Source organism: Epargyreus clarus, unplaced genomic scaffold (genome assembly GCF_041222505.1).
Source record: "Epargyreus clarus isolate Ecla_fem2 unplaced genomic scaffold, WU_Ecla_fem_2.2 ptg000006l, whole genome shotgun sequence".
NCBI classification, from domain to species: Eukaryota; Metazoa; Arthropoda; class Insecta; order Lepidoptera; family Hesperiidae; genus Epargyreus; species Epargyreus clarus.
The window spans coordinates 1,988,963-2,012,890 of record NW_027332214.1 but is presented as its reverse complement, the minus strand read 5'-3'; the positions used below and the strand labels follow the sequence as shown (position 1 = coordinate 2,012,890).

General features: G+C 35.3%; 1 protein-coding gene across 1 annotated transcript in view; it reads right to left on the bottom strand.

Moving 5' to 3' along the window:
- Positions 1-7,241: 7,241 nt before the first annotated feature.
- Calx (sodium/calcium exchanger 3) overlaps positions 7,242-23,928 on the bottom strand; it is a 129,370-nt gene continuing 112,683 nt past the window's right edge. The window contains exons 3-8 of the mRNA XM_073073602.1: positions 11,721-11,869; positions 11,214-11,313; positions 10,400-10,498; positions 9,918-10,076; positions 8,883-9,054; positions 7,242-8,041 (exon numbers count right to left, since the gene is read on the bottom strand). Coding sequence (XP_072929703.1) covers positions 7,837-8,041; positions 8,883-9,054; positions 9,918-10,076; positions 10,400-10,498; positions 11,214-11,313; positions 11,721-11,869 — 884 coding nt within the window. The 3' untranslated portion in view covers positions 7,242-7,836. The remainder of the gene's footprint in view (positions 8,042-8,882; positions 9,055-9,917; positions 10,077-10,399; positions 10,499-11,213; positions 11,314-11,720; positions 11,870-23,928) is intronic.

The window sequence follows — 23,928 nt, the reverse complement described above, 5'->3', positions numbered from 1 at the left end:
CGCTGCTGAATCACGCTGTTGAAGTTTTCTAAATATCTTGCATATATACAAGCTCCGAACTGAGACTGTCGGAGCACGGCCGCTCCCCGGGCATGATCACTTAGCCCGGCGGGAGATCTCCCTTTGTCAAAAATTCTTTATACTTTACTATAAGTAGTATCGTAATTCATCTAAAAAAGTACCAGAATAACCCATCCCTTGTGACACCCACCAGATATTTCTTTTATCCGCTTCTATGAAATGGACAAAAATTGTAATTCATTTCGCTCAGTAGCCTGGAAAGATAACAGTTCTCTTTAACGAGTTGGACATAAGATAAGTTTTACAAAATGAATAAAAGATCGCGACTTCTTTATTTTAATGCTATTTTTGAAAGAGCGCTGAAATTTATAAATCTGTAGTGAATAATAATGTAATAATAGCAGTAATAGACTAATGGTTAGAAACCCGGTCTCTCAATCAAGAGATATGACGTTTGAACTCTGCTTTTAAATTTCCGTGCGCATTAGAATTAAATGATCACTTGCTTACACGATGAAGGGAAAATTGGGAGGAAACGTATATACGAGTCTACCAGTTCGCACTCAGCCATCGCGAAGGACTATGGCCTAATCGCTCTCACCCTGAGAGGAGATCCGTGTCCAACAGTGGGACAGTGATACACATACGTGGTGTGTAGTAACCATTTATCATTTGTTAATACTGCATACATAATACACATGTATTTCCACTTCATAATAAATAAATAGTTTAAAAAACCACGTTTTTATTGCTAATAGAATTAAAAAGTAGAAAATAATGTAAGTTATTAAAATAATAATTCAATTCAAAGTAAAAAGAGAATTTATATTTAATTTTTAGTGTGTGACAAACTCATATATTGGGGAATTAATTAATCTAATAAGGATAATGGGAATACTGTTATCAAATTATTGCATTGTCATCGGTCCTTGATACGTGTGCAAAGTTTAAAATTAATCAGAGTTGCGGAAATCTGTGAAAATTAGGCTCAAAGATTCCGCTACATACATACATATATACATACATACATACATACATACATACATACATACATACATACAACCAAAGGAATACATACATAGAGTAAGGTCTTTATGACGTTAGTGGGATTATCGTGTTTATAAAAATGTAGAGTTCGTTTCCGCTACACCTCCCTTGATAGAGTTAGCTAAGCGTTAAGCGCTACGGTGTTAAAGGCTTCGCTCGCTGTTAATTTTGTTTGAAGCATACTTGAAACATAAAGCTACGCTACTGAAATAAACGTTGTATTATATAAACTCTATGTAAAACTTTTTATAATACTGTAGTGACAAGGTACTATACAATCTACTTGAAGGCAAGTTGCCACCTGCCCTCATTTTACCTTTCTTCGTAGTCCTTCCTGAGGTCGATCAGAATGAGTTACTATCTCTGAGGACTAACTTGGAATGTCTCGTATAACAGTATATTGCTTAGTATACCGTATGTATACTTAAGCAGACATAAACATTTTTCTGTAAAATTCTATCTTATATAATCTATAAAGGCTGACTAGCTGACTTACTTAAAAGGTGGAAATCTTAGACAACGCATCGCATTTGTATTTGGCTTCATGTGAATACCATGCTTTATATGGAGTTAAGTATAAATGTCCTTAGGCGGTAGAAACTAACTCCTCGTCAGGTCCTCAGGAGTGACAGCGCATCTGTAATCTGCTTCAGGTATCACCGTTCTATTTGGTATTGGTTACATAAATCTAAGGGTGGGCACTACTTACCATCAGGTGAACTCCATACTAGTTTACTTATAAAAACGTAATATGCAAGCGAAGTAAGGAAAAGCAGCTAGTATATAATAAATGTCATCGTCGCGGTTCATAGCTAAAGTTTATTTACATTTGTATTATAGTTATGGTTACGAAACAGTTCTGCTTTGTGGTTATAGTTGTCGGTTATCTGGAGAATGGCATCCCTAAAGCAATCGTCATAAGGACATGTTTCACCAGAATCGAGAAGCGAGGAACGAGTAATTAGCCTGAATGTGTTTACAAAATAATCATATTATTAAGTTTTAGTTGTTGCAAATTATTTTGTAAGAATATGGATTATAATAATGTTTAAATTTGTAATAGAATGATAAATAGAGTTTTTAGGTCACGTCAGTGACACGATCCAACCCGTATGTACTTGTATATGATACACGTTGTACTTTACCTATATAATTTAGACTTTATACCAGTTTAGTGACTCCCAGAAATGAACCTCTTAGGACAGTTAAAATAATAGTAAATTTTAAATATGATTTTAGATAAATAGTAACACTTTCATTTTGTGCAGTTAAATCTAAACACAATACGAGAGGAGCAGTAATTTTAACTAATTTTACAGCCAATTTCTAAAAAAAAGAACTACACACTACTATGCGTTATATTACACGAACCTTTTTTTTATATATATATTTGAACCTGACGATAAAGCAAACGTGCTACCTGATGGAAAGTAGTTAACGTCGCCTATGGACATTTGCAACACCAGTGGAGTCGCCAATGCATCGCCGGCTTTGAAGGAGAGCTCTTTTTGCACCTTTTTTCATTAATTTAAAGCTTTAATAACTCAAAATCTGTAGATCTCACTTTCTCCATTTGGGTTCGCATTATTTATCGCGTATCGCTTATCCACTATCAGTAAAACAAGTAAATAAGGCTTTACATTTAGAAGGGATGACGTCAACTACCCAATGAGATTATGGACGCCTGGTGACCAACGATAACCTCTCGTGGTCAGCAAAATAACTGCTTTGTTGCGGTCACTCTGCATAATGATAGTGTTATTTCTGTAAATAATAATATCCTTATTAGACAAGAAATTATGATAAAGACAAAAAAATACTGCTCAAAAATATAGCCTATGGTTAGTTTCGCAATTTAGACGAATCTAATGACACCTCATATGTTAAAATTCTTGAAGTCGTTTGGGCTGTAGGGTGTGCAAAAGAATGAGACATACATACGCTCTTAAAACATTACCATCCGCAATCGAATAAAAATACGGAGCGTTGTAAAGAATGTAAGTGGTGATAACATTTTTGATATATTATTATTAGGTAGTTGAACTCCTAATTTACCATAGCTACAATATTTTAGGGTTCATATACATCTACAGACATAGAGCGTGTCAGACGCGTGCCGTGGCAGACAAAAAGTATTTTCCTATACAATGCACATTGACATAATATATATGTCTACCGTAACTCGACTGCGACACAATATTAAAATGTTGGTTGCACCGGCCCGTGACTGATACGTTCAATGTCTGAAGACATTTGTAAATCTACTTTTTTTGGGATATTAATGAGTTTTGGGTGTGTCTAGTGGTCTTCAGGAAAAGTATGCACAAATAATGGAGCAAGTGAGACAATAATGCTTATTCTTTAAAACATTAAATAATTTTCATGTTTTCAAATTTTCTATATTTCTGTTACATCAAAAATAAAGATTATTAATATTTTAATATTATTTATAAAACCTGGCCCTTAATTTATTCTATGACCTACACAGATGAACCAGAACTTAATTTAAAAATGTAAATAATCCCTCACTATTACCGCGCAAAAAGCTATTACATAAACTTCAGGGTCAAGATCAAGTGTAAAAACTAATATTGCAGCAACATTTTCCATAAATATACGAGTATTTCTATGGCGAGATTGCGTAAAAAGTAATTTACCGCTGGAGGAAATTATAAAACGCTACACGCGATCTAATGGGCCCATATTTCATAGACTTGATGGCCAATGAAATTCTAAATAGGCAATAAATAATGTACCAAAATACGTTTCATTTTATCAACTTACAAAGGTGGATAAAGGTATGGTCTCACTGAGAGCGGAAATTATCTGCGATATGATTTTTTGAGAAGCAGTAAAATGTGTTAAATGAAAATGTAAATAATTTGTATTAATAAAGTTTGTAGTTCAAAATGGCTTTTGAGGTGAATGTTTCTCACTCATACATTATACAGAATGAGCCAGAGGTAAAAATAAATACAACCATATTGGAAAACAACCGTTACTGAACTTTGTTTCAAATACGTCATTAATAAATCAGATTCGTATCTATTATACATTTATGGGGTTTGAAATAAAAAGGATATATTATACAATAAAACACTCACTTGAAATAAATATTAATCTTTATTTTTATTTTAACGGACACATGTAATAATTATCATTGAACACTTACTTTTTCAACTTCACATAAAAACTCACTATACTTTTAGAACAATTTGAGTAATAACAAAATTAATATAATATATAGAATTTGTGTACATACAGTACGTAAAACATCTGCTAGCTGTAGCAATTTATAAATCTATATAATATAAATATTTCTAAACAAATACGTCTAACAACTCACTTATATACAAAAAACAAATTCACACAATATTCTCATCTTTATAAATATTACCTAGTGACTAAAAATACGTACGAAAAAGCAGTGTCACCTGTAATACGATTTTGCAATGGTCCCAACAGTCATATTACTTTAAGCATAGACGTCTTAAGTCTCATATCTTGACGATTTCGTCTAAGCTGCATCACCTTTCTGTGACATGTGACGATCGGTAGCAAAATTTAAAACGCTCGTTTGAGTGACTACGTTAATGCTACGTATTTTTTTCGTTAGGTTGATACTTCAAGCGCCCAAACGTAACTATGGTCGGCATTTATGTGTTCAGAGTGTAGCGTTTGATCGATGCATCCGAAAAGCTACCGAAAAATAGTTAAAACGTGGATTGCCGATGCCAAAAGTAACATATCTGCTAAGACCCTAGATCGGAAAACATTCTTCCTACAAGCGCCATGTCGGTTCCGAGTGACAGCGTCCATAAATTACAAGCGGAGCGGATATTTATACAAATATAAATAATTTAAAATCGTCCACAAATTCCACTACTTATAAAACTTCAAAATTATTAAAACTATTTTTATTTCTTGTAAATTATCTATTCAAAAATCTACAAGTAAATTGTTACGGTCTACATTATATATAAAATAATGAATGTTTTTTCATATTTTTTAACTTACAGCAAATACTAAATTAGGCCGCTACATAAATCGTTGTTCGTTGAATTTGATACTAACTTGTCAGTAGTCTTATAGGAACACAATATGTTATTTTTCTAGAAGTCAATGTTTAAGTAAGTGGGAGAAAATACAAAAGCAAACATCTTTTTATGAATGAATTTTATTATTATGGTATTTTGGTCTCATTCTCAAGGAAAGTTTCGATGTTAAAAAATAATGGAGTAATGAGTTTAAATCCAAGAAAATTTGAATAGGTAATTAGAGGTTTTATGACACGAAAATATCGGTATCTTTCCGTAAAGTACATTAATTACGATCATTATATTTTTTTGTCATTTTTATTTGGGTTTTTATTCCCGCTTTCCGCTATCACTCGGACCGTACATAAGGCCACTTCCGCATTTGCACTGTGACTACTTAATTTATTTTTAATGAAAAAACACATTGATTATAGTTGATGTAACACGATTGCGTGTGTTAAAAGAAACCATTCATTGTATTAAACGAAAAGAAAGAAAAAAAGAAAATGAATACAAAAATAAAACTTAATACCTTTTGAACTACAACATACGCATTCGTGACTAAAACAACTCTATGAATTAATAGTTTATGTCACAATTGACTGTTATACATAATTATATATATTTAATAAAATACTACTAGTGTTGTCTTCTGTGAATTTGTATTTTAATGACTTGTCTGACTGTCAACGAATAATATCGCACAACAATTGATAATTCCATAAAAATCGAAAGAAAATACGAAACCATTTTCAATATGTATCAGTTATAATTATTGCTGGAGTCTCTTGCCGTTTTCAATCGCTTTTCGCTTATACGTTGAAAGTGTGACAAGTCAATTATTGTGTATGGTACCTTTAGCTAGCTTTGCAGTCTTACTTATAGTTAGTAGCCGATTATGAGCAACGTAAAACCTATTACACTGTAAAGAAGCCTTTAGTACTCTCTTGAATTTAGGAACTCGAGCGATTCCCGCTATCTTATATATGTATATGTATGTCTTCAGATCAATGTCATTATGTACTTCATATCCACACTATAATATATAATGGGTACACTGATACATGTATGGCGCGTTTGTAGGCGTCGGTCTGTATGTGTGCAAGTAATTTTGATACTATTGTCTTATTATATTATTATCTTATCTGTCAGCAGTAATTAAACTGACTAATTATTTTTGTAAATATATGTAGCATACGAGCACGCTGTCCACGTGATGACTGCGTACTGCCGCTTATGGACATTTGTAATCGACTCCAGATTGGATGAGAGATCTGAGATCGGCCACAGGAGCTTAGGATGGCTTCGTAAAAATATACGTGTAAGAGATCTTCTTTACCACTCTTTTTAAACCAGAACGCGGCAGCGCAATTACGAATCTAAAGTTGAATCTTAAAGTTCTGCCATCATCGAATGTATTAGTGTAGATATTAATGTAACCACAAAGGGTTTAACCACCTTTTGTGTAATTATACAATAAAAATATGCGGAGAGAAAATATTTGATACATAGCACAGATTTTATATGAATCAGTATAAGTAAAGTTATTCATAACCAGCGGCTTACTATAAGTCAAAGGAAAGTTAATCCCATTTCAAGCATTATTCCTTACAAAGCAAACGCTACTCGTCAATTTATAATAAACCTCTCTCATATAACTTATGTAGTATATAATTTAGATTTAAATTTGTAATCTAATAGAATTCTATACCACAGCCTTCGAGGCTAAATAGATTAGAGATTTGAAAAGAGAAACATCTAGGAAAAGGTAATATTGAAGAATGCCTAACCTGTACATTTGAGCACGTAGACTCGCTAGGGTTGCCAAATTTCTCTCTTTATCGTCATCAATTTTGGACGCTTACTAGCCAGTATATATCTTTTTAGTATAATTTATTGAAACATTAAATTTGAGAAAATGGGTGTTTGCTAGGCGCAAGCTAGGGCTAGCAGAGCATGCAAGGAAATATTATATATTTCGGAAATTCTCTTTGTGAAATTAATCAAAGATTTCCCAACTCGTATTTTAATGTGAATCAATTTTATGACATTGTGTAGTCATTATCATTTGAAACTAAATGAAACCATAGAATATACTATTACTTACAAAACCTTTAAAGAATAATAATAAAAAAAACCTTTGACCCCTTTAGCTTAACGAAGAATTTGGCAACCCTATTTCCTTGCTGAAATAATTCACGAAAATCTAGACTCCTACAACGTGACGCTAACATACAGGCAAGATTAGAATTTTAAATACATATAACCTTAGGATATCATATAGGATCATAGTTGAAGCATCTATTACCTATCACCAACGCTCACCCACATACATATACTGAATAAAGCTCTATTCAAATCAGGGCTGTATCGCCACACGCGATATTCTTATGTGGTAATTTCCTGTCCTATATTAGATGTGTTATTTAGACGCCTGTCACGAGAAAATCAGAAAATATCAAAAATATTCCAAAACATTATATTCATTCACTTTTTGTTAATATTACGAAAATTATAAAAATAATACATAGTTAGGGAACAAATATATTAAGATTATTGAGTTAATTCAATACGAAAATATTTAACAAACACTCCATACCTAGCGAAAAACCTCACCAAAATTAAATCTACCTAAAAAAAAAGGCCGACACAAAAATCGCTTTCTCAATCACGTCGTGTACATTTGAATAGAGCTTTATTTCCAATATTAAATTAATCTTAATCAAACCAATTAGAATCCCTTGATGACGCCATAGGCCTCCAAGGTGGACACCGTGAGGTAGAATATCCAGAGAGAAAAGAAAAACATTGAGGTCAGTAGTTTGATAGTGCGAGGACCCCCGAGCTCTCCTCCAACCGACTTCCGCCTCCTCAGGACAAGGACGAGAACCGCCAGAGCTGCCTCCGAGCAGAACATCGTGACGCTAAACGCGAGGCTGTGGGCAAAAAAAGTATTAGAGACACATTGAGGTAGCGTATTGAAGCTGTTTCAGAAATTACGGAGAAGCATAACTAGGAATGAGATATATTTAAGGTTTGAAGATTGCGATAACAAGTAGATCGTATGCGCTTGAGTTTGGTTTGGGGGAATTGTTAAGGTAATTTCGAGATAAAAAGTAGGTTCAAAATGGTTCCAGATATTTGTCCTGGTTCCGTATGCTAGCTCCTCTAACAACATTTCTAATGGCATCAATTAGAAATACTACTTTTTAAAAGCGTTTCAATTAAGTAAGTAAGTATTCTTCAGAGATAAGCACATGCGAGTAATTTGGGGCTAGACTCCTAAACTTCTACAAAACACTTCTTCACTGTTATTACTCTTAACTGTTTATTCTTGTTAACTGTTATTACTTCTTTTCACATTTACCTTCCTTCTCCTTTTATTGTATGTTCTATGCTATCATCAATTTAACTTCACTACTTTACTGTTATTTAAAACTGCACTCTATTTGCACCCTACCTATTTTTTATCTCATCCTTACTTTTACTCCTCACCTTAAGGTTGCCTGAAAGAGATCGCTGATTAGCGATAAGGCCGCCTGTTGTATTGTTTTATATTTGTGTGTTACTTTGTTATTTAATGTTGTGGGTACAATAAAGTATATTTATTATTATTATTATTAAAACATTTTAATTACCAATCTTAGCGCGTTTGTGACCACTATTGACGACTTTGCAGAAAGACGTTACGCCCCATCTCTTGCACTTCATCACTTAGTAGTAGACATCTAAGGGACGAGAACCTGTCCCACTCCAACCACGTCAACATTTACTTACTTTCCTGGTTCCACGATAAATTTCTCGTCCTTGCTCCAATGGACCACAGCAGCCACGGTCCACGCCACGCCGATCCCCAGGAAAACATTGACTGCGTTCGAGCCAGTCACGTTCCCCACTGACGCATCTGCATACTTATCTTGAATAGCTGCTACCTTGCTGGCGAAAGTGTCTGAGAAAAGTACAAAACAGTTTTTACCTTTTTTAAACTTTTTACTTTAAAAAGAATAAAAATTAAATTTTTCTCCAATCATTCAACTTGCACATTCATGATTATGTGAAATCGAGTTTTTTGGGTATTCCACGAAAACTGACAAAAAATACTAATGTATTGTATGAGTCATATAAAAGCAATAGCAGTAACATAGTATATTATACTGAAACCTCTCTGGTAAAATATGCTTTCAAGTAACCCCATAAAAATTGAATCAGTAGTTTTCGATAAAATTGTGGACATACAAACTTTCATACATACTGACATACATAGTGGTCGATTACAGAACATTATTTTGTGAAGTCGTTTAAAATTGTCACTATTATATTAATAAAGAGAGTGTACTCTTTACTATATCTTACCGTTTTCTTTAATTAAGTAAGTAAATAAATATCATTATAAAGCAACAATAAATAAATAATAATTATTATATAATAACAATAAATATTTCACTCATAGTGCCTGAACGACCCGCTCTGCGTGTTAGATGGACATTAAGCAGATTTAATTTACTAAGTACACTATTATAACGATTAACAACGCCATCTGTAGTATTAAGTTATTTGAAAATCAAATCAACATGGTAATTATATTATTTATACATATATATGCAATAATTATCGCACCACAAATGTTGTTAGTAATCCTTTATTTAGACTGAACAACAGCGTCTAAACCTAGTCTAGCCTAGCCTAAGAATGTCTTATCTTTTTGCCAGAATATTCCAAAATGCTAAGATAGAACACGTCAACATAAAGTCACTTAAATTAAGGATAAATAGGTACAAGATATTACGAAGGTATTATTATTAAGGACCGTACCTGGTATACTTGTGCCCAAGGCAACAAATACGATGGCAGTGACAGAGTCCTTGATGCCGAGGGTACAGCCGAAGTGGGAGGCCACGTCACCAATGACGGCCGTGACCAGCCCGATGCAGATGATTGACACCACGAAGCACAGGTAGCCTCCGCCGATGTCTGTGAGGTAAGAATCTTCGGTTAGGTAATGCATGTTAGCCAGGCATGTTAAGGATATATGTGGAACTTATCAAGATCCTTATAAGTACCATGAATACGTGTAAAGGTTACAATAAATATTGAATAATATAGTGCCTAATACGGAAAGAGTTTTAATGTAATCAATCTTTTTAAAATTTGGCTTGGGATAATATTAGACAGTTTCACTAATTCTCTTTAATTCATGAATATATTTTGGGCCAAAATTATTCTTAAGTCATCCTAAGCTGAGCTTAGTGTTATGTATAAGCAAGATGAAATCAGACAAATTTAAAGTCACTTACCCGTGGGTGGGATTAAAGCGAAAAGTATCTTCCAAAACAGAGTCACAACATGGAGAACGTAGTCAGACCAAGAAGGCGAAGCCTCTGGATCATCAGAATCTGAAAATAAATGAGTGTTAGAAGAAAGGATAGGCCAATGAATTGATTTGGCTTTCTGACTATCCAATTACAAGTATGTTTTTGATATAAACGCACCTACTATTTTCAAAGTACGTTATGTAAATTAATTGTCCATTATTATTTATATAGCAAAACACACGCTGAAATCTTTCGTGTAGTAAGTAGTACTGCGTGCGTTCCCGGAATTTGCTGACTCCTGAGTAAGATGTGCACGTGTAGTGATAGCCTAGTGGTTAAGAAACTCGGCCTCTCCATCGAGGGGTCCGAGGTTCAAATCCTAGGCACGCTCCTCTAATTTTTCATAGTTATGTGCGTATTATTACTTGCTATACGGTGACGGAAAACAACGTGAGGAAACCTGCACACCTGAGAGATTTTATAAAAAGAAAAAAATTCAAGGGTGTGTGAAGTCTGCTAATACGCACTTGGCCAGCGTGGTGGCCTAATCCTTCTCATTCTGAGAGGAGACTCGTGCCTAGCAGTGGGACAATAATGGATGATGATGATGATGAGTAAGATGTTATACCACATCAACGAAATTCTGCACTTGTACAACGGAAACAGGCATGACCTTTGGCATAACAAATGCCTGCTATTGTGCTTTTAAAATTAAATGGGATTGGATAAGTATTTAAATAAGACTTTTTTCATCAATGCCTCTACAATCAAATTTACAATCAAATTGTATTCATACCTGCACTAGCTGTCAATGCTTCTGTAAATTGCTCCTTCCACGACGAGGTTCCGATAATGATTGATGCATTCGCTCTTTGTACTAGTTTATCTACAGTATTCTGAAACAAGATACATATTAATTTGGATTATCCAACATAAAATCAACTTTATCCATACCTAACTAACTAGCTTTCATATGCTCCTTTCTAATTTTCAATACGTGGTTAATGAAAATCTATTAATCGATGTTTCGTTGGGACCCTTTAATTTTTTAATTGACTATAATAATAATATGAGTTAAAGAAACGATAGTATATAAACTACAGCCCTTCTAGCTGTAGATTTAAGCTTCCAATTCGTTCAAATACTTCTTTTCAGTCGTTTCGTTTTTGTCAGCACGGTCGTGGTCATCATGTGTAGGGGCTGTTTTGACTCACGAGATTTCGCCATTTTTCTCTATTGGTTGCCATTTTAGAGCACTCGTATATATGGCCACCTACAACAGTTTTCACTTGGTTACACTAACCTTAAACTCTTTACTCTCTTTGATCCGAAGTTGAGCTCGCGTGATCTCTCCAGATCTTGGTAGCCCCATCATCGCGACCACGGCTTCGTCCTCCGGCAACGTGGCGAGGTGGTTGGAGTCATTGCCAGTGGAGACTGGATTCTCGTCATCTGGAACAAGATAAAGCTTCAGGTAAGAAAGAAAGGGTTCACAAGTTGGTGATACTTTCACCATTCTTACACTGTTTGTCCACAGCCACCGTCACCGAGCCGAAACCGATAATTAATGATGGAGCCGAAGCAGTGTACATACATTTACTATAGTCGCTTGTCCACCGCACGCCCGTCACCCGAGCACCGTCATCTCGGCCTCCGATATTTCGAGTAGATAGGCGTGATCGCTAGATCGGCACCGAGTTTTTGTCGGGAATGGTCCCGACAAAAACGGTACAACAATTTAAAACACGTAGGAACTTGTCCAAACACTGTCGTCACACGCCGATATCGATCGAACAAAATAATCCGCCGATATCGGTCACCGTCACGACATATTAAAATCGGCCCGAAATAAATGTCGTTCTCGGTATCGGCTCGGTGACGGTGCAGTGGACAAACACCCTTATAGTGTTTATTACGCGGTCCGGAGTTTTGTGAACATCATCATAATATGTAATGAGGATTCACATTCAAAGTTGGTAATACTTTCACCACTCTTATAGTGCTCGTCAGGAGGCCCAAAGTTTTGTCGACATAATAATAATAATAAACGTACAATTACGGTACTAATATCCTTCGCACTTATATTAGACTAGGACAGGATTAATAGCAAAGAAAAACATCACAGGAAAAGCTGACTAATGCCCGTTAATAATAAGATTAATGTATCCAATTTTCACCTACCAAAGATCTAAATTTAACTACTTCTAGTAGGCAGAAATTGTCTAATCTCTCATCTCATCTTATCTCTAAAGTGAAATTTGAGGTTGTTGATGATAAATAACGTATGACTTTGAGCACCCAAACCAAAAAGTAACCTACATAATCTCAAATTTAGTATTAAACTTAAGCAATAACGCTAAATGTTCAAAGAAGCACTCTAATTATAACAGTAATAAAAACTTTCTCTCTAATGCCACTGAATTGCAATAAAAGCCCAAAGATCTGAACAGTAAAGCAATTAGAGCAAATACCGCACATTTTATAGAAAAAGTTCTTTGAGAACCTACGTAAGTATAATATGATCTGTACCCTTACCATGAGTTTTTACGTTTTGACAAATGTGACTGTTTTGGTATTAGTTTACGTATTTGCCCATACAATTTCCAATCAGCGCCCCTAGCGAATTGTATCAGAACTATAGTGTCAGTAACGTAACATTAAATGTCTAAATTGAAAAAATGGCGCTTTATGTTTTGTCTCTCTTTTTGCGAACATGTGAGGTAGACAAAAAGTTCATCGTCACTTGAGCACTTACTTATTGTTACGTTTACTCAGTCTACTGAAGCAACGGGAACAGAATAATGGATTAAGTAAACATAACGTAAAATTGTGGGATATTTTAAAAACTCATGGTAAGGGTACTGACTAAGCGGTGCACGATATCCTGCCAAAGAAAAGGAAAGAGGAAAATATAACTGTTATAGACTTAAGATTGAGCATTTCCAACAAGAATGTGTAACCAGTTTTGAGAATTGTAATAGTTGCGTAAATAAAGTGTAGCCACGTCACCGTTATAAAGTGTCTCTAAAATGATTGAAATACTTATTTATTTCTTACGTAAGTTACGTAATTCTCAGTTATTTATACGTAAATTTTCTCTAACAATGTTTTTTAGTCAATAATTCAAAAATACTTTAGTAGCTTCATTCTTTAACCTTTATTTTTAAGCAGTCGAGTTCTATTGTTTTCATAATAATTCGACAACGACAAGTAAAATAGTTAGTAAAACTACTTTTAGTTAAAAAAATACATAGCTTTTCGTTCACTCTATATTCGCGTAGCTTACTTTCTAACAAGGCATTACTGGCTGATGAAACCACTGGTGAATTTAAAACGGAAGTCGTTACCACATTTTAGTGGAGTTTATTTCAAACTGGCTCAACAATTCAAACTCCGTATAATTGGAAACTACACAACTTTTTACCTTTTATTACGATCAACTATTCCCCGATAACTAAAATTTTATTTGTTTGTCTGAAATTGCAATTCGCTGAATTGATATTTAGCCAGCAGTCAGCGGTTGTGCTTCTGTATTTTGATTTAAAGTAAGGTTATTTTTACTTTACGAAACAATTGTTGTTATTCGGCTCCACGAGGAGTTCGAATTTCGAAACCTATTTATCAACCTTAGATAAAAGAGTCCTATGTAAAGTTAGCTGCTGCAAACCTAAGTATATTTTTTTACGTTTTTACAAAAAAAAACTGTTTTTGTATTTGTTTACGTATTTTCCATACATTTCCAATCAGTTCTGATACAGTCCGTGTTGTTATTAGGCAGAAAATTATTTCTGCCGATAGTGCATTCGAAATCGAAACACAAAGGGTTCTAACAACACAATTTCTTTACTACAGGACTTTACTGTGTTCTTGTTCGAATGATACCACCACACTTATTTTTAAACACCGGCACCGTTCTACTTTGCCATGAACGGTTCTACCGCATTTATTTATTAATTTGCTCACAGCAAAAAAATTGATAAGTAAAACCTTCACTAAAGCGAATATAGCGCACTGAAATGTTATGAAACTAAACTTTAAATGTATTACGATGAAAGATAACAGCTGCAACGAACTGCTGATAGGTTGAACGAGATAATCCGCCATTTGCAATATTAAACACGCTTGGATACTTCGTATGGTAATGTTTTACGTATTCTGAAAATTGAGGAATTTAACTCGTTTGGTACGTTTCAATATGATTGAGTTGAATAAAGGTATTAATTAAACTAAATCCCAGATAAGATTAGATCTCTATCAAATGGAGCGTTGCTACCCCTTTTTACGTGGGGCAGCCCTTCATGGGTTCCTCTCAGCCGCGGCAGCGGTGACGATATGCCAGACTCCTAGTAGATAAAACACCACGGCGTTCCTCTGGCTGCCCTTTATCCTTTTGTACGGTAATAGAACTCGTTCGCAGGCGTCACTACCCGTCAAGACTAAGTTGGCATACCTCGGAAAAATTGTCTTACTTTATCCACCAAAGCAGAACACAGCAGCGTTTAACACTGTTGTTTTTGGGCAGAAATCAGTGTAGCGATAGTGCAGAGTCAATAACTGAATGTTCATTATACACAAATTTCGGAAATCACTTGCCTTCCACCTGTCTTATCTCTTTTATTTCTTAGAACATTTACGATCGACCACGTTCTATGGCATCTAAGTAATCTAATCTAAGTGTGGTAATCTAAGTTATTCACGAGTAAACTAAAACTATAAGGAGACCAATTGAATTCACTTCGTTAGTTTTCCTACCGTTTTCATTGCTCGTAAACTTTATATTTCGGACTCCTCATAAAGCTGGTTAAGTACGGGTCACTTCTAACATTTTATTGTTTGAACCAAGTCCAGTAGTTAATTCTCGTGTTACGAATAATGACAGCACAGTACCCTTACCATGAGTTTTTACGTTTTGACAAATATGACGGTTTTGATATTTGTTTACGTATTACCCATACAATTTCCAATTTCTGACACAATCCGCTAGGTGCGCTGTTTGGAAATTGTATGGGCAAATACGTAAACAAATACCAAACAGTCATATTTGTCAAAACGTAAAAACTCCTGGTAAGGGTACTGTATACATAATTGTATGTACCAAACTTACACGAGAGTCAAGACGAAATCTGTGTACCAAATTGTGTAGCACATACATGACATATTCATACTAATGTATGTGTAAATGCTGAAGGTATATATTGATTGAAAGGTTGTACCTACAGTATTAAGTGTTATAGACAATGCTATTGTGAGCATGGAAAATGGGATTTTTTGAAAGTGATAACGATTACCGAACCACGGATTAGAGGGTAGAATCCTTTGTGGTTCGACTCCGGAGGTACCGCCACCAAACTTTTTCTGTCTACTAATAGAAATGTTCAGTACCCTTACCATGAGTTTTCAAAACATCCCACAATTTTACGTTACGTTTACTCAATCCATTATTCTGTTCTGTTTGCTTAGTAGACTGAGTAACTTAACAATAAGTAGGTAAGTGCTCAAGTCTTTTTGTCTACCTCACATGCTCGCAAAAGAGAGAGACAAAACATAAATCGCCATTTTGTCAATTTAGACATTTAATGTTGCGTTACTGACACTATAGTTCTGATAAAATCCGCTAGGGGCGCTGATTGGAAATTGTATGGGCAAATACGTAAACAAATACCAAAACAGTCATATTTGTCAAAACGTAAAAACTCATGGTAAGGGTACTGCACTGCTGTGTTCCAGTTTGTAGAGTGTGGTAAGGGAGACATGGTTATTCGAGCTGTTCTAACTTATTCCTGTTATCGTCGTTAATACGATGCTTGGATATTAACGATATCGCATTTTTATAATAGTACTTTAAAATAATAAGTCACTCATTTGATTACTACAGTTCAAACACAGATGCAGTGGGGATGTAAAGTGGGGATGATATCATGGCGGCGCTCGAGTTAACATAGAGTGGCATTCTGGTCGGAGTTAGCAAGAACAGTTTAATAACGGGGATATAGTTATAATACCTCTAAACACTAGTGTGTACTTACTTACGTGTAATTGTAATATCGTTACTCCGTACCGTATATGTGACTATATTTATCAAAATATAGGTCTGTGATATTAATACATGACTATGACTACCTTCAAGAAGACTTTGATCATAGTCCTCAAGGGTAGCAACTCATATGAGGCCGACATCAAGGGAATATAATCTGGAATTGATTAAAGATGTCCAGTGACCATTTTTTAATACCCACAAACATGACTTGGAAAGGGCTACGACCATATAAGTCAATTTAAATATCTGGGTGTTAGTAAACATTTTTTTTTTTTTTATTCAGTGAAAAGGCTTTATCGCCAATGCGATTATGGCGCCTTGGTGATAACAATTTACATATTTCAATAATTAACGACTATTAATCAACTTAAATAGTTAGTAAACATGTATGTATGTATTCAAATCGATTCATTTAACATTCAAACATTCAAATCCGCTTAGCTCGGAACAAACATAAATCTATAACATTTATGTAATACATTGTGAAGCTCATAGTTCAGTGGAATGTGTAGATTTCAACCGATTAAAGTTAAATCGAGCGCGGTTGAATTTGGATGGGTAACCGCTAGTGGCTAGACTTTCATATACACTTTCTATGTTTGGAATGTAAGTTTAATGTATGTTAATGTACGAGTATATCACTGAATAACACATTTAAATTCGGATCGTCAAATGTACGAGTAAATTTATTGAAACATGGTATTTGTGTTGCAAAACTGCGCATAAAATATAACGTAACAACCAAAATGACTGAATGAATGTGAAAAATACACAAAGTAAGAAAAGTAAACAACATAAAATAAAATTAAAATAAGTATATTAAAATATGTTTTATGGTTCTTATTTGTATTTATTATAATACCAGTTCTAAACGGATTGTAAAAATTTCAACGGTTTCCCTACGGTTTAACAGTTAGATCGAAAAATGCGGAAAAATACCGATTTGTTGTATGGAGACCCCCGTAAATATTCGACTTTATTTTATTTTTTGTATTTGTTGTTGTAGCGGCCACCGTTAACATCCTCTGTAAAAATATCATAAGTCTATCTATTACGGTTCTGGAGATATAGCCCTGTGACAGACGGACAGACGGACAGACAGCGAAGTCTTAGTAATAGGATTCCGATTCCTTTGGGTACGTAACCCTAAAAAAATCACCAAGTTTCATCCATTCACCGTATCCATTCACAAGGTCCGCAGATTTTCACTCCATTTAAGTAACAAATAGATTGCGAATTCCATGTGTTTTGTCCCAGGACAATAGGGTCCCAATAAACCTTTGAATACTCCACTATCATTAATCACATCACTATTCACCTTGTCGGGAAGAAAAATCGTTTTTACTCACGAAGTCAACTCACTGCGCGCGGACAAGCTGAGAGCGATAAACGATTTTCTCGAGAAAGAAATACGATTAAAAAAAATCGCATCGTATTTTTAATGACAGAACTTTAAAAGAAGCTAAAAAAATACATAAAATTTTTACGACATGTTTATCGCAATTCTTAACGTAATAGGCTTTTTTATAATGTGTCGATGATAACAGTTTGATTGCGAGCCTAAAATTCAGCCGGGACAAAAAGGCCATGGTATCGAAGGTAACCTTAACCATCCCTGGCTGAGGGTACCGTCGGTTTTTTAGAACATCCAGCATCGCTAAAGGGAAGTAAGATAGAGAGCCTACTTATTGCTGAAGTCCTGGCCACCCTCCTCTTAATAGACAGGAAAGTTCATCTATCGGGTACGTACCTCAGTTACATTAGGCAGGTAAAATATTTGGCTGTAGCTTTTGTTATCAACCATCTCTACTTTTGGCTTTGGCTAAGTGGTGTAATATCGTCAATATGGCTGGCCTGGCTCTAATTGGCTGGCAGGCTGATGCAGGCTCACTTTTCTGCTACTTTTGCAGCTAAAAACTCTTCGACAGTGCAGCAACACCCTAACAGTGACAAGAACGTATGTCCGAGGCAGGCGTGTATTGATCACCTTGACTGTCAGTTTCCAACATTGAGTAGGGTAAAACGAGTATGTATATTTAATTTCAGTAAATGGAACACTATATTTCGTTCTATTTATACGTGTTACGTTCCACCGATCCATATCGGAACAGCGTTTTTATATACTCGTAATATAAATAAGTAGAAACGAGTACGCAGCCCATCTGATGGTAAGTGGCCACTGATGGTAAGTTCATTCAATCACAGATAAGATTAGAATCCTACCTGAGGTCGCCCCCAGATGCGTTTGCCATTCTAGAACTGTGTACATATTTATTTAACCAACAATAATAAAAATGATTTTTAAACTTTGTAGCCTTATATTTATTTATTTATTGAACACCAACATAATGTACATTTATACATTTAATGTAGAACAAAACATATAAGGGGCTAGCTTAATGACACTATAATTATAGGTGTAGACTACAAGCAAGTTAATGAAAAAAGAAACATAAAATTGAATTGAAGAAGCACAATAATGTCTATATAGTTACAATGAAGTGTTACAATCGTAATGCAATGCATTATAAAAGTCTATTGTATTTCTTGTAGTTCTTTTTGAAAAGGAATCCGACTAATCGATTCAGAAAACAAAACTAGTAAGGCCCATTGGTAAGGCTATAGAAAAATACGCAGTTAAACTATTAAAGCTGTAAAAGTATTTTTACCTTGTTCAAAGCACAAACCAGTGAATTCTTTCGAGAAACCTTTAAGGCTAGCACGTGCACATAAATAATGGAGACAGCGTAGCCGACTTATGAACACGTGTCGCGATAAGGTTAATTCGTGTACCTACTAAATCTACTAGATTTCTTATACTCTTTTAGGAATTTGAAGTAGCATGCAGTTCATCTGGTAAATGGCTATTACTGCCCATGGACATCTGTAATCAACCTCAAAAATATTGGTGATAGGTCTCTGTTAGGAGACTCCGGTTGTGTTCCGTTGGAGATCCCGGAGTTCTCCACGAAACGCTGAGGACGGCCACCGGGGGGGTTTTAGTGCGGTAGAAATCCCACATAACACGGCAAAAAAAAAAAAAAAAGGTCTCTGTTAGGAATGAGGTCGGCCACAGATGCGTGGCTGCCTCTGATGACTATGTTGACCAGGGATTAGTATGTCTACCTTACCACACCCTTCAAACCGGAACACGACAGCGCTTAACACTGCTGTTACTAGACAGTAAAAGGTGTGGCGGTGGTGCGTCCGGCGTCAACCCACAATGGGTTCTACATACATTAAGTGGTCTAAAGTGGCTATCAATATTCTAGACCTTTGTACTCCATTCGAGTTTTCTTAGAAACACGTACTGTAGTATCATTCGCGACATCACGTTTCGCAGACTTTCTTTTGCGAACGTGATTTTGAAAAGCAAACTCCCCGAAGGATTTACTGCAGTCGACTGACGTGCGCTTTTTTAAAAATAAACGTCTCTTCGGTAAGATTTTCTATTCCTTTTAAGTAATTGTGAAGAACTGCACCATTACTTATCGTTGAAGCGCTGGGTAAAGAATTTTCCATTAGTTTTGACTGTGTTTTGGGTGCTATAAAAACGAAGATAAGTACAAAAACATTCAGACCTAGAGCTTAAATTTAATTTAATTATTTAGATGTCTGCTCGGCTGGTAATTGAACCTCGAACTCTCTGTATGTTTGACGGTATGGTGGCAGATCTAACACACGGATCGTCTAAAAATAAGGTCAAACTATTTTATTGTGTATATTCCATCATTTTTCATTTTTCTCTTTCTTATTTTTACAAAGAATTAAGTTTTCCTTCAGTTGAAGCTACTTATCTTTTAGAATTTACAACTATATCTCTTTAATTACTAAAAGTATTTAAAAAGTACACTTCGTCAGATTAAATAGTAGACAAACAACAGCAGTTGGACCGCACGCTAGTGTAATTTTTCAATTTTAAAAACAAGTTCCCTCATTTATAAATGTTCTCTACTTCAATTTCAACGCCCAGTTAAGCCCTTAAATAGTAATTACTCTTAACCAATTTTGGTTTAAAAATGACAAATTTCGAACTTTCTTGCCACCATAGATTTTCAATGTCTAATAGACACAAATTAGACATTGAAAATCTATGGTGGCAAGAACAAATTTAGATTTTTAGTAGACAAAAATGGATAGCTTGTTACTAATAACATCCTTAAGATAGATTATCACTAACGGCGTCATGGAACTTGCTGTTGTTACAAAATATCTTCCATAGCAACACGAGAGAACTATAAGTAATATGAGACAGGAGACGCCGCGCTGACGAAATTGTGGCAATCAAATTAGCCTAATGCGATAAAAGTGTTGCCTAGAGGTATATCTTATGGAATATCTTAAGCTGGATTACTTGAGTAGAGTATTTTGTTACCGGGGAAAGTAATGGGTATTATGGTAAGTGATATGATCAACAAGACAGGATGTTTAGGACGTGCATATAACTATTAAGTATTTGTTCTTTGTTATAATATGGGAGTAGCAGACGAGCATTCAGTTCACCTGATGGTAGTGGATGCTGCTGCCCATGGACATCTGTAATCAACCCCAGATAGGATTGGATATTTCTACCTGAGGTCGGCTACAAATGCACCGCTACCCCTGAGTACTAAGTTGAAACGCCTGGGAAAAGTATGTATCCCTTGCCCCACCCTTCAAACCAGAACACAGCAGCGCGTAACACTGCTGTTGTTAGGTAGAAATAGGAGAGGCGGTGGTGCCGCCGGAGTCGCACCACAACGGGTTCTGCCATCTTGATTTCATAACCATCCTTGCTGATCTTATAAAATATTTCAACAATTCCAATCATTAAATTTGTGGGATTACTTGTCTCAGTTTTTTGAAAAAGTACACCCATTTAGTGATAATTACAATAAATCAACAGTTAGTTATAAAATACGTTTTATCCCTTAAATATGTATAAAATAAAAAAAAATAAAAAAAATCTGTTCTTTTTCATATTTATTTCTTTTTCTCTTATATTCTTTGCCTTATATTCTTTCTACTTACGAAACAATAAAAACTATTTTGATGTTCTATGTTTATAATTAAAAAAACCGTGGCTTTACTATATTTCTTACGACGTCACAGTTCAAAGCATCAACAGTCTGCCAATCTGTATAGATGGAACCGGGTGGAAGCCTAGTTCACGATAAATAACAAAGCAAGCTAAGGTGTTAACCCAACAAAGACAAGACGAATTTGTTATTCAAACCTCCCTTGAATTATTTAGCAGGTCATTTAGTTCTCAGAAGAATACTCTGTCTGATGGTATTCGTTTAAAATCTTAGCCTTATTTATGCAGGCTGATCTAAGTTAATCACGGTGCTTGTTGATCACATCTATGTGAATGAGTAGTGAAAGAAAATATAAATATAAGATTATATTTGTTTATAATAAAAGTTTTAGTGGACTATAGTACAGGGGCTTTGGTTTGAAGGATTTAAAGCAGTCGCCGGCGACTACGGCCGGCCATCGGCGGTGGTCGTCATCGCGGACAGTCGCTCGTGTAATAGTTTGCTGTCACTCATGTGTTACTCTATAATGACCATTTTTAATATGAAATTTTGTAATGTTTTGCTTACCTAAGGTCGAAATTTGATACTGAAAAAATTAAGCGAAAATTAGTTACATTTCTTTTATTTATTAACGGGCGTTATTTGATCACATGATTTGGCGCGTTCATTATTAATCAATGAATGTATTTCAATGAGTTACTCCGTCAAAAATAAACACCACATTAATAACGTGTTTAGAACGAGAATCGTATAGTGGTCATCCTCTTGCAACATCCACATTTACATGAATTTATTTCCTGAAATATTTACATAAAACTTACAGAAATAGTGGTAGTGGATCTATTGCCATCAGCTATAGGACCTTACATCATCTTGAAGCAATGACAAAAATATCTTAATTTCGAGCCCAAGAAGCCTAAGATATTCCAAAATAAACATGACACAATTTCACACGATTAACGGAGCTTGTAACGAAAATATCATTGTGTTTCATGCATTACGTAACGGGATTCTTGTGATAATTTCAACTGCCCATCAAGCGGCTGTATTAGGCTAATTTGATGGCCGCAGCCCCGCCGGAATGGCGTCTCCTTATTTTGTTACAGTTATACTCGTTTAGAAGGAAAATAAGCATTTACTCATAATAACAAATATTTCTTGCATAAATCTGTTTCTAGTATGAGCCGATTAGTACACTTCATACATCTGTGAGATTGCTAAAATTCTTTGGCATGCAGGATTTCTTACATTTCATTGTTAAAGCATGTGATAATTAATTACTAGTACGCACAATTGTTAACGACAGTTAAACGGCTCGCCTGGCGAGGTACCTTATATAAAATAAATGATGTAAATATAGGTATATATATATAATAATTCATAAATAATAGAGTACTCGTAATGTTGGTAACACCACGCCGTTTTCCCGCGCGAAGGGACGGCGCGGGGCGGGAAAAAAGCGCGCGCGCACGCAGTGTGGCCGACGAATCCTTTGAGCGCGCACACGCGTAGTGTCTCTCACGAGTGTATTGTAAAATAAAGTTACCGTTATCCGTTGCTTTCTGTGCAGTGAACACCATTGTTAAACTGTCGCTGTGTTGTGTAAAATAAATAACTCTTTTACCTCTTCTACCTCTTGTTTTTCGTTTACCGACCTACTATCCGCTATAACAATATTTCAATAAAATCACAAGTATGTGCCTGGGATTCGATCACTGCTTAGCACAGAAGAATCAGAAAACTATTTTCAATTTAAGTTTTGAGGTTACAAACGTCTGGTTGAAAAACAGGTTCAAAATGTACTTACTCGTAGTTACAATATTACTCAAAAATACCAACTCGACATCGTTAACAAGCTGTGCTTCGCGTGTCCTTCTCACATCGATTTAAGATAACAGTTTTCAATAAAGATATGAAATTAAACGGTTACTTAACCATTTACTAATAAAACAAAAATCTTTTAGTCGCTAATTGAAGGTCTACCTTTATGGTCAATAGTATGCCTGTAACAATATACAATGTACCGTATTACATTATTTTCCGCCCATAATCAAAGCGAGCCAAATTAGGCTAATTCTATTGCCATAATTCGTCGTCGAGGCTGTGTTCCTATTCTGCTTGCTTAACTTTTGCCTTCAAAAATAATATCTTAATAAATTTTATTTTTACTTTCTACTTTATGTACTTGAGAGGCATATTCGGCAGCCTGTATTAAGCTTGTTTTTGTTAAAAATAGCATGGTGATAGAGCCAGTGGTTTCACCGGGAAGGTGCTCAGCAACATCAATTTCTAGCGTAAACCAGTTCTGAATAACGATGGACCGATTTGGATGCTAACTGACTAACTTCGCGAGTTGGTTTTGAAGGTGGTAGAACCCTTTGTGGTTCGACTACGGCGGCACCACCGCCACACCTATTTCTGCCTGATAACAGCAGTTTTAGGCGCTGCTGTGTTCC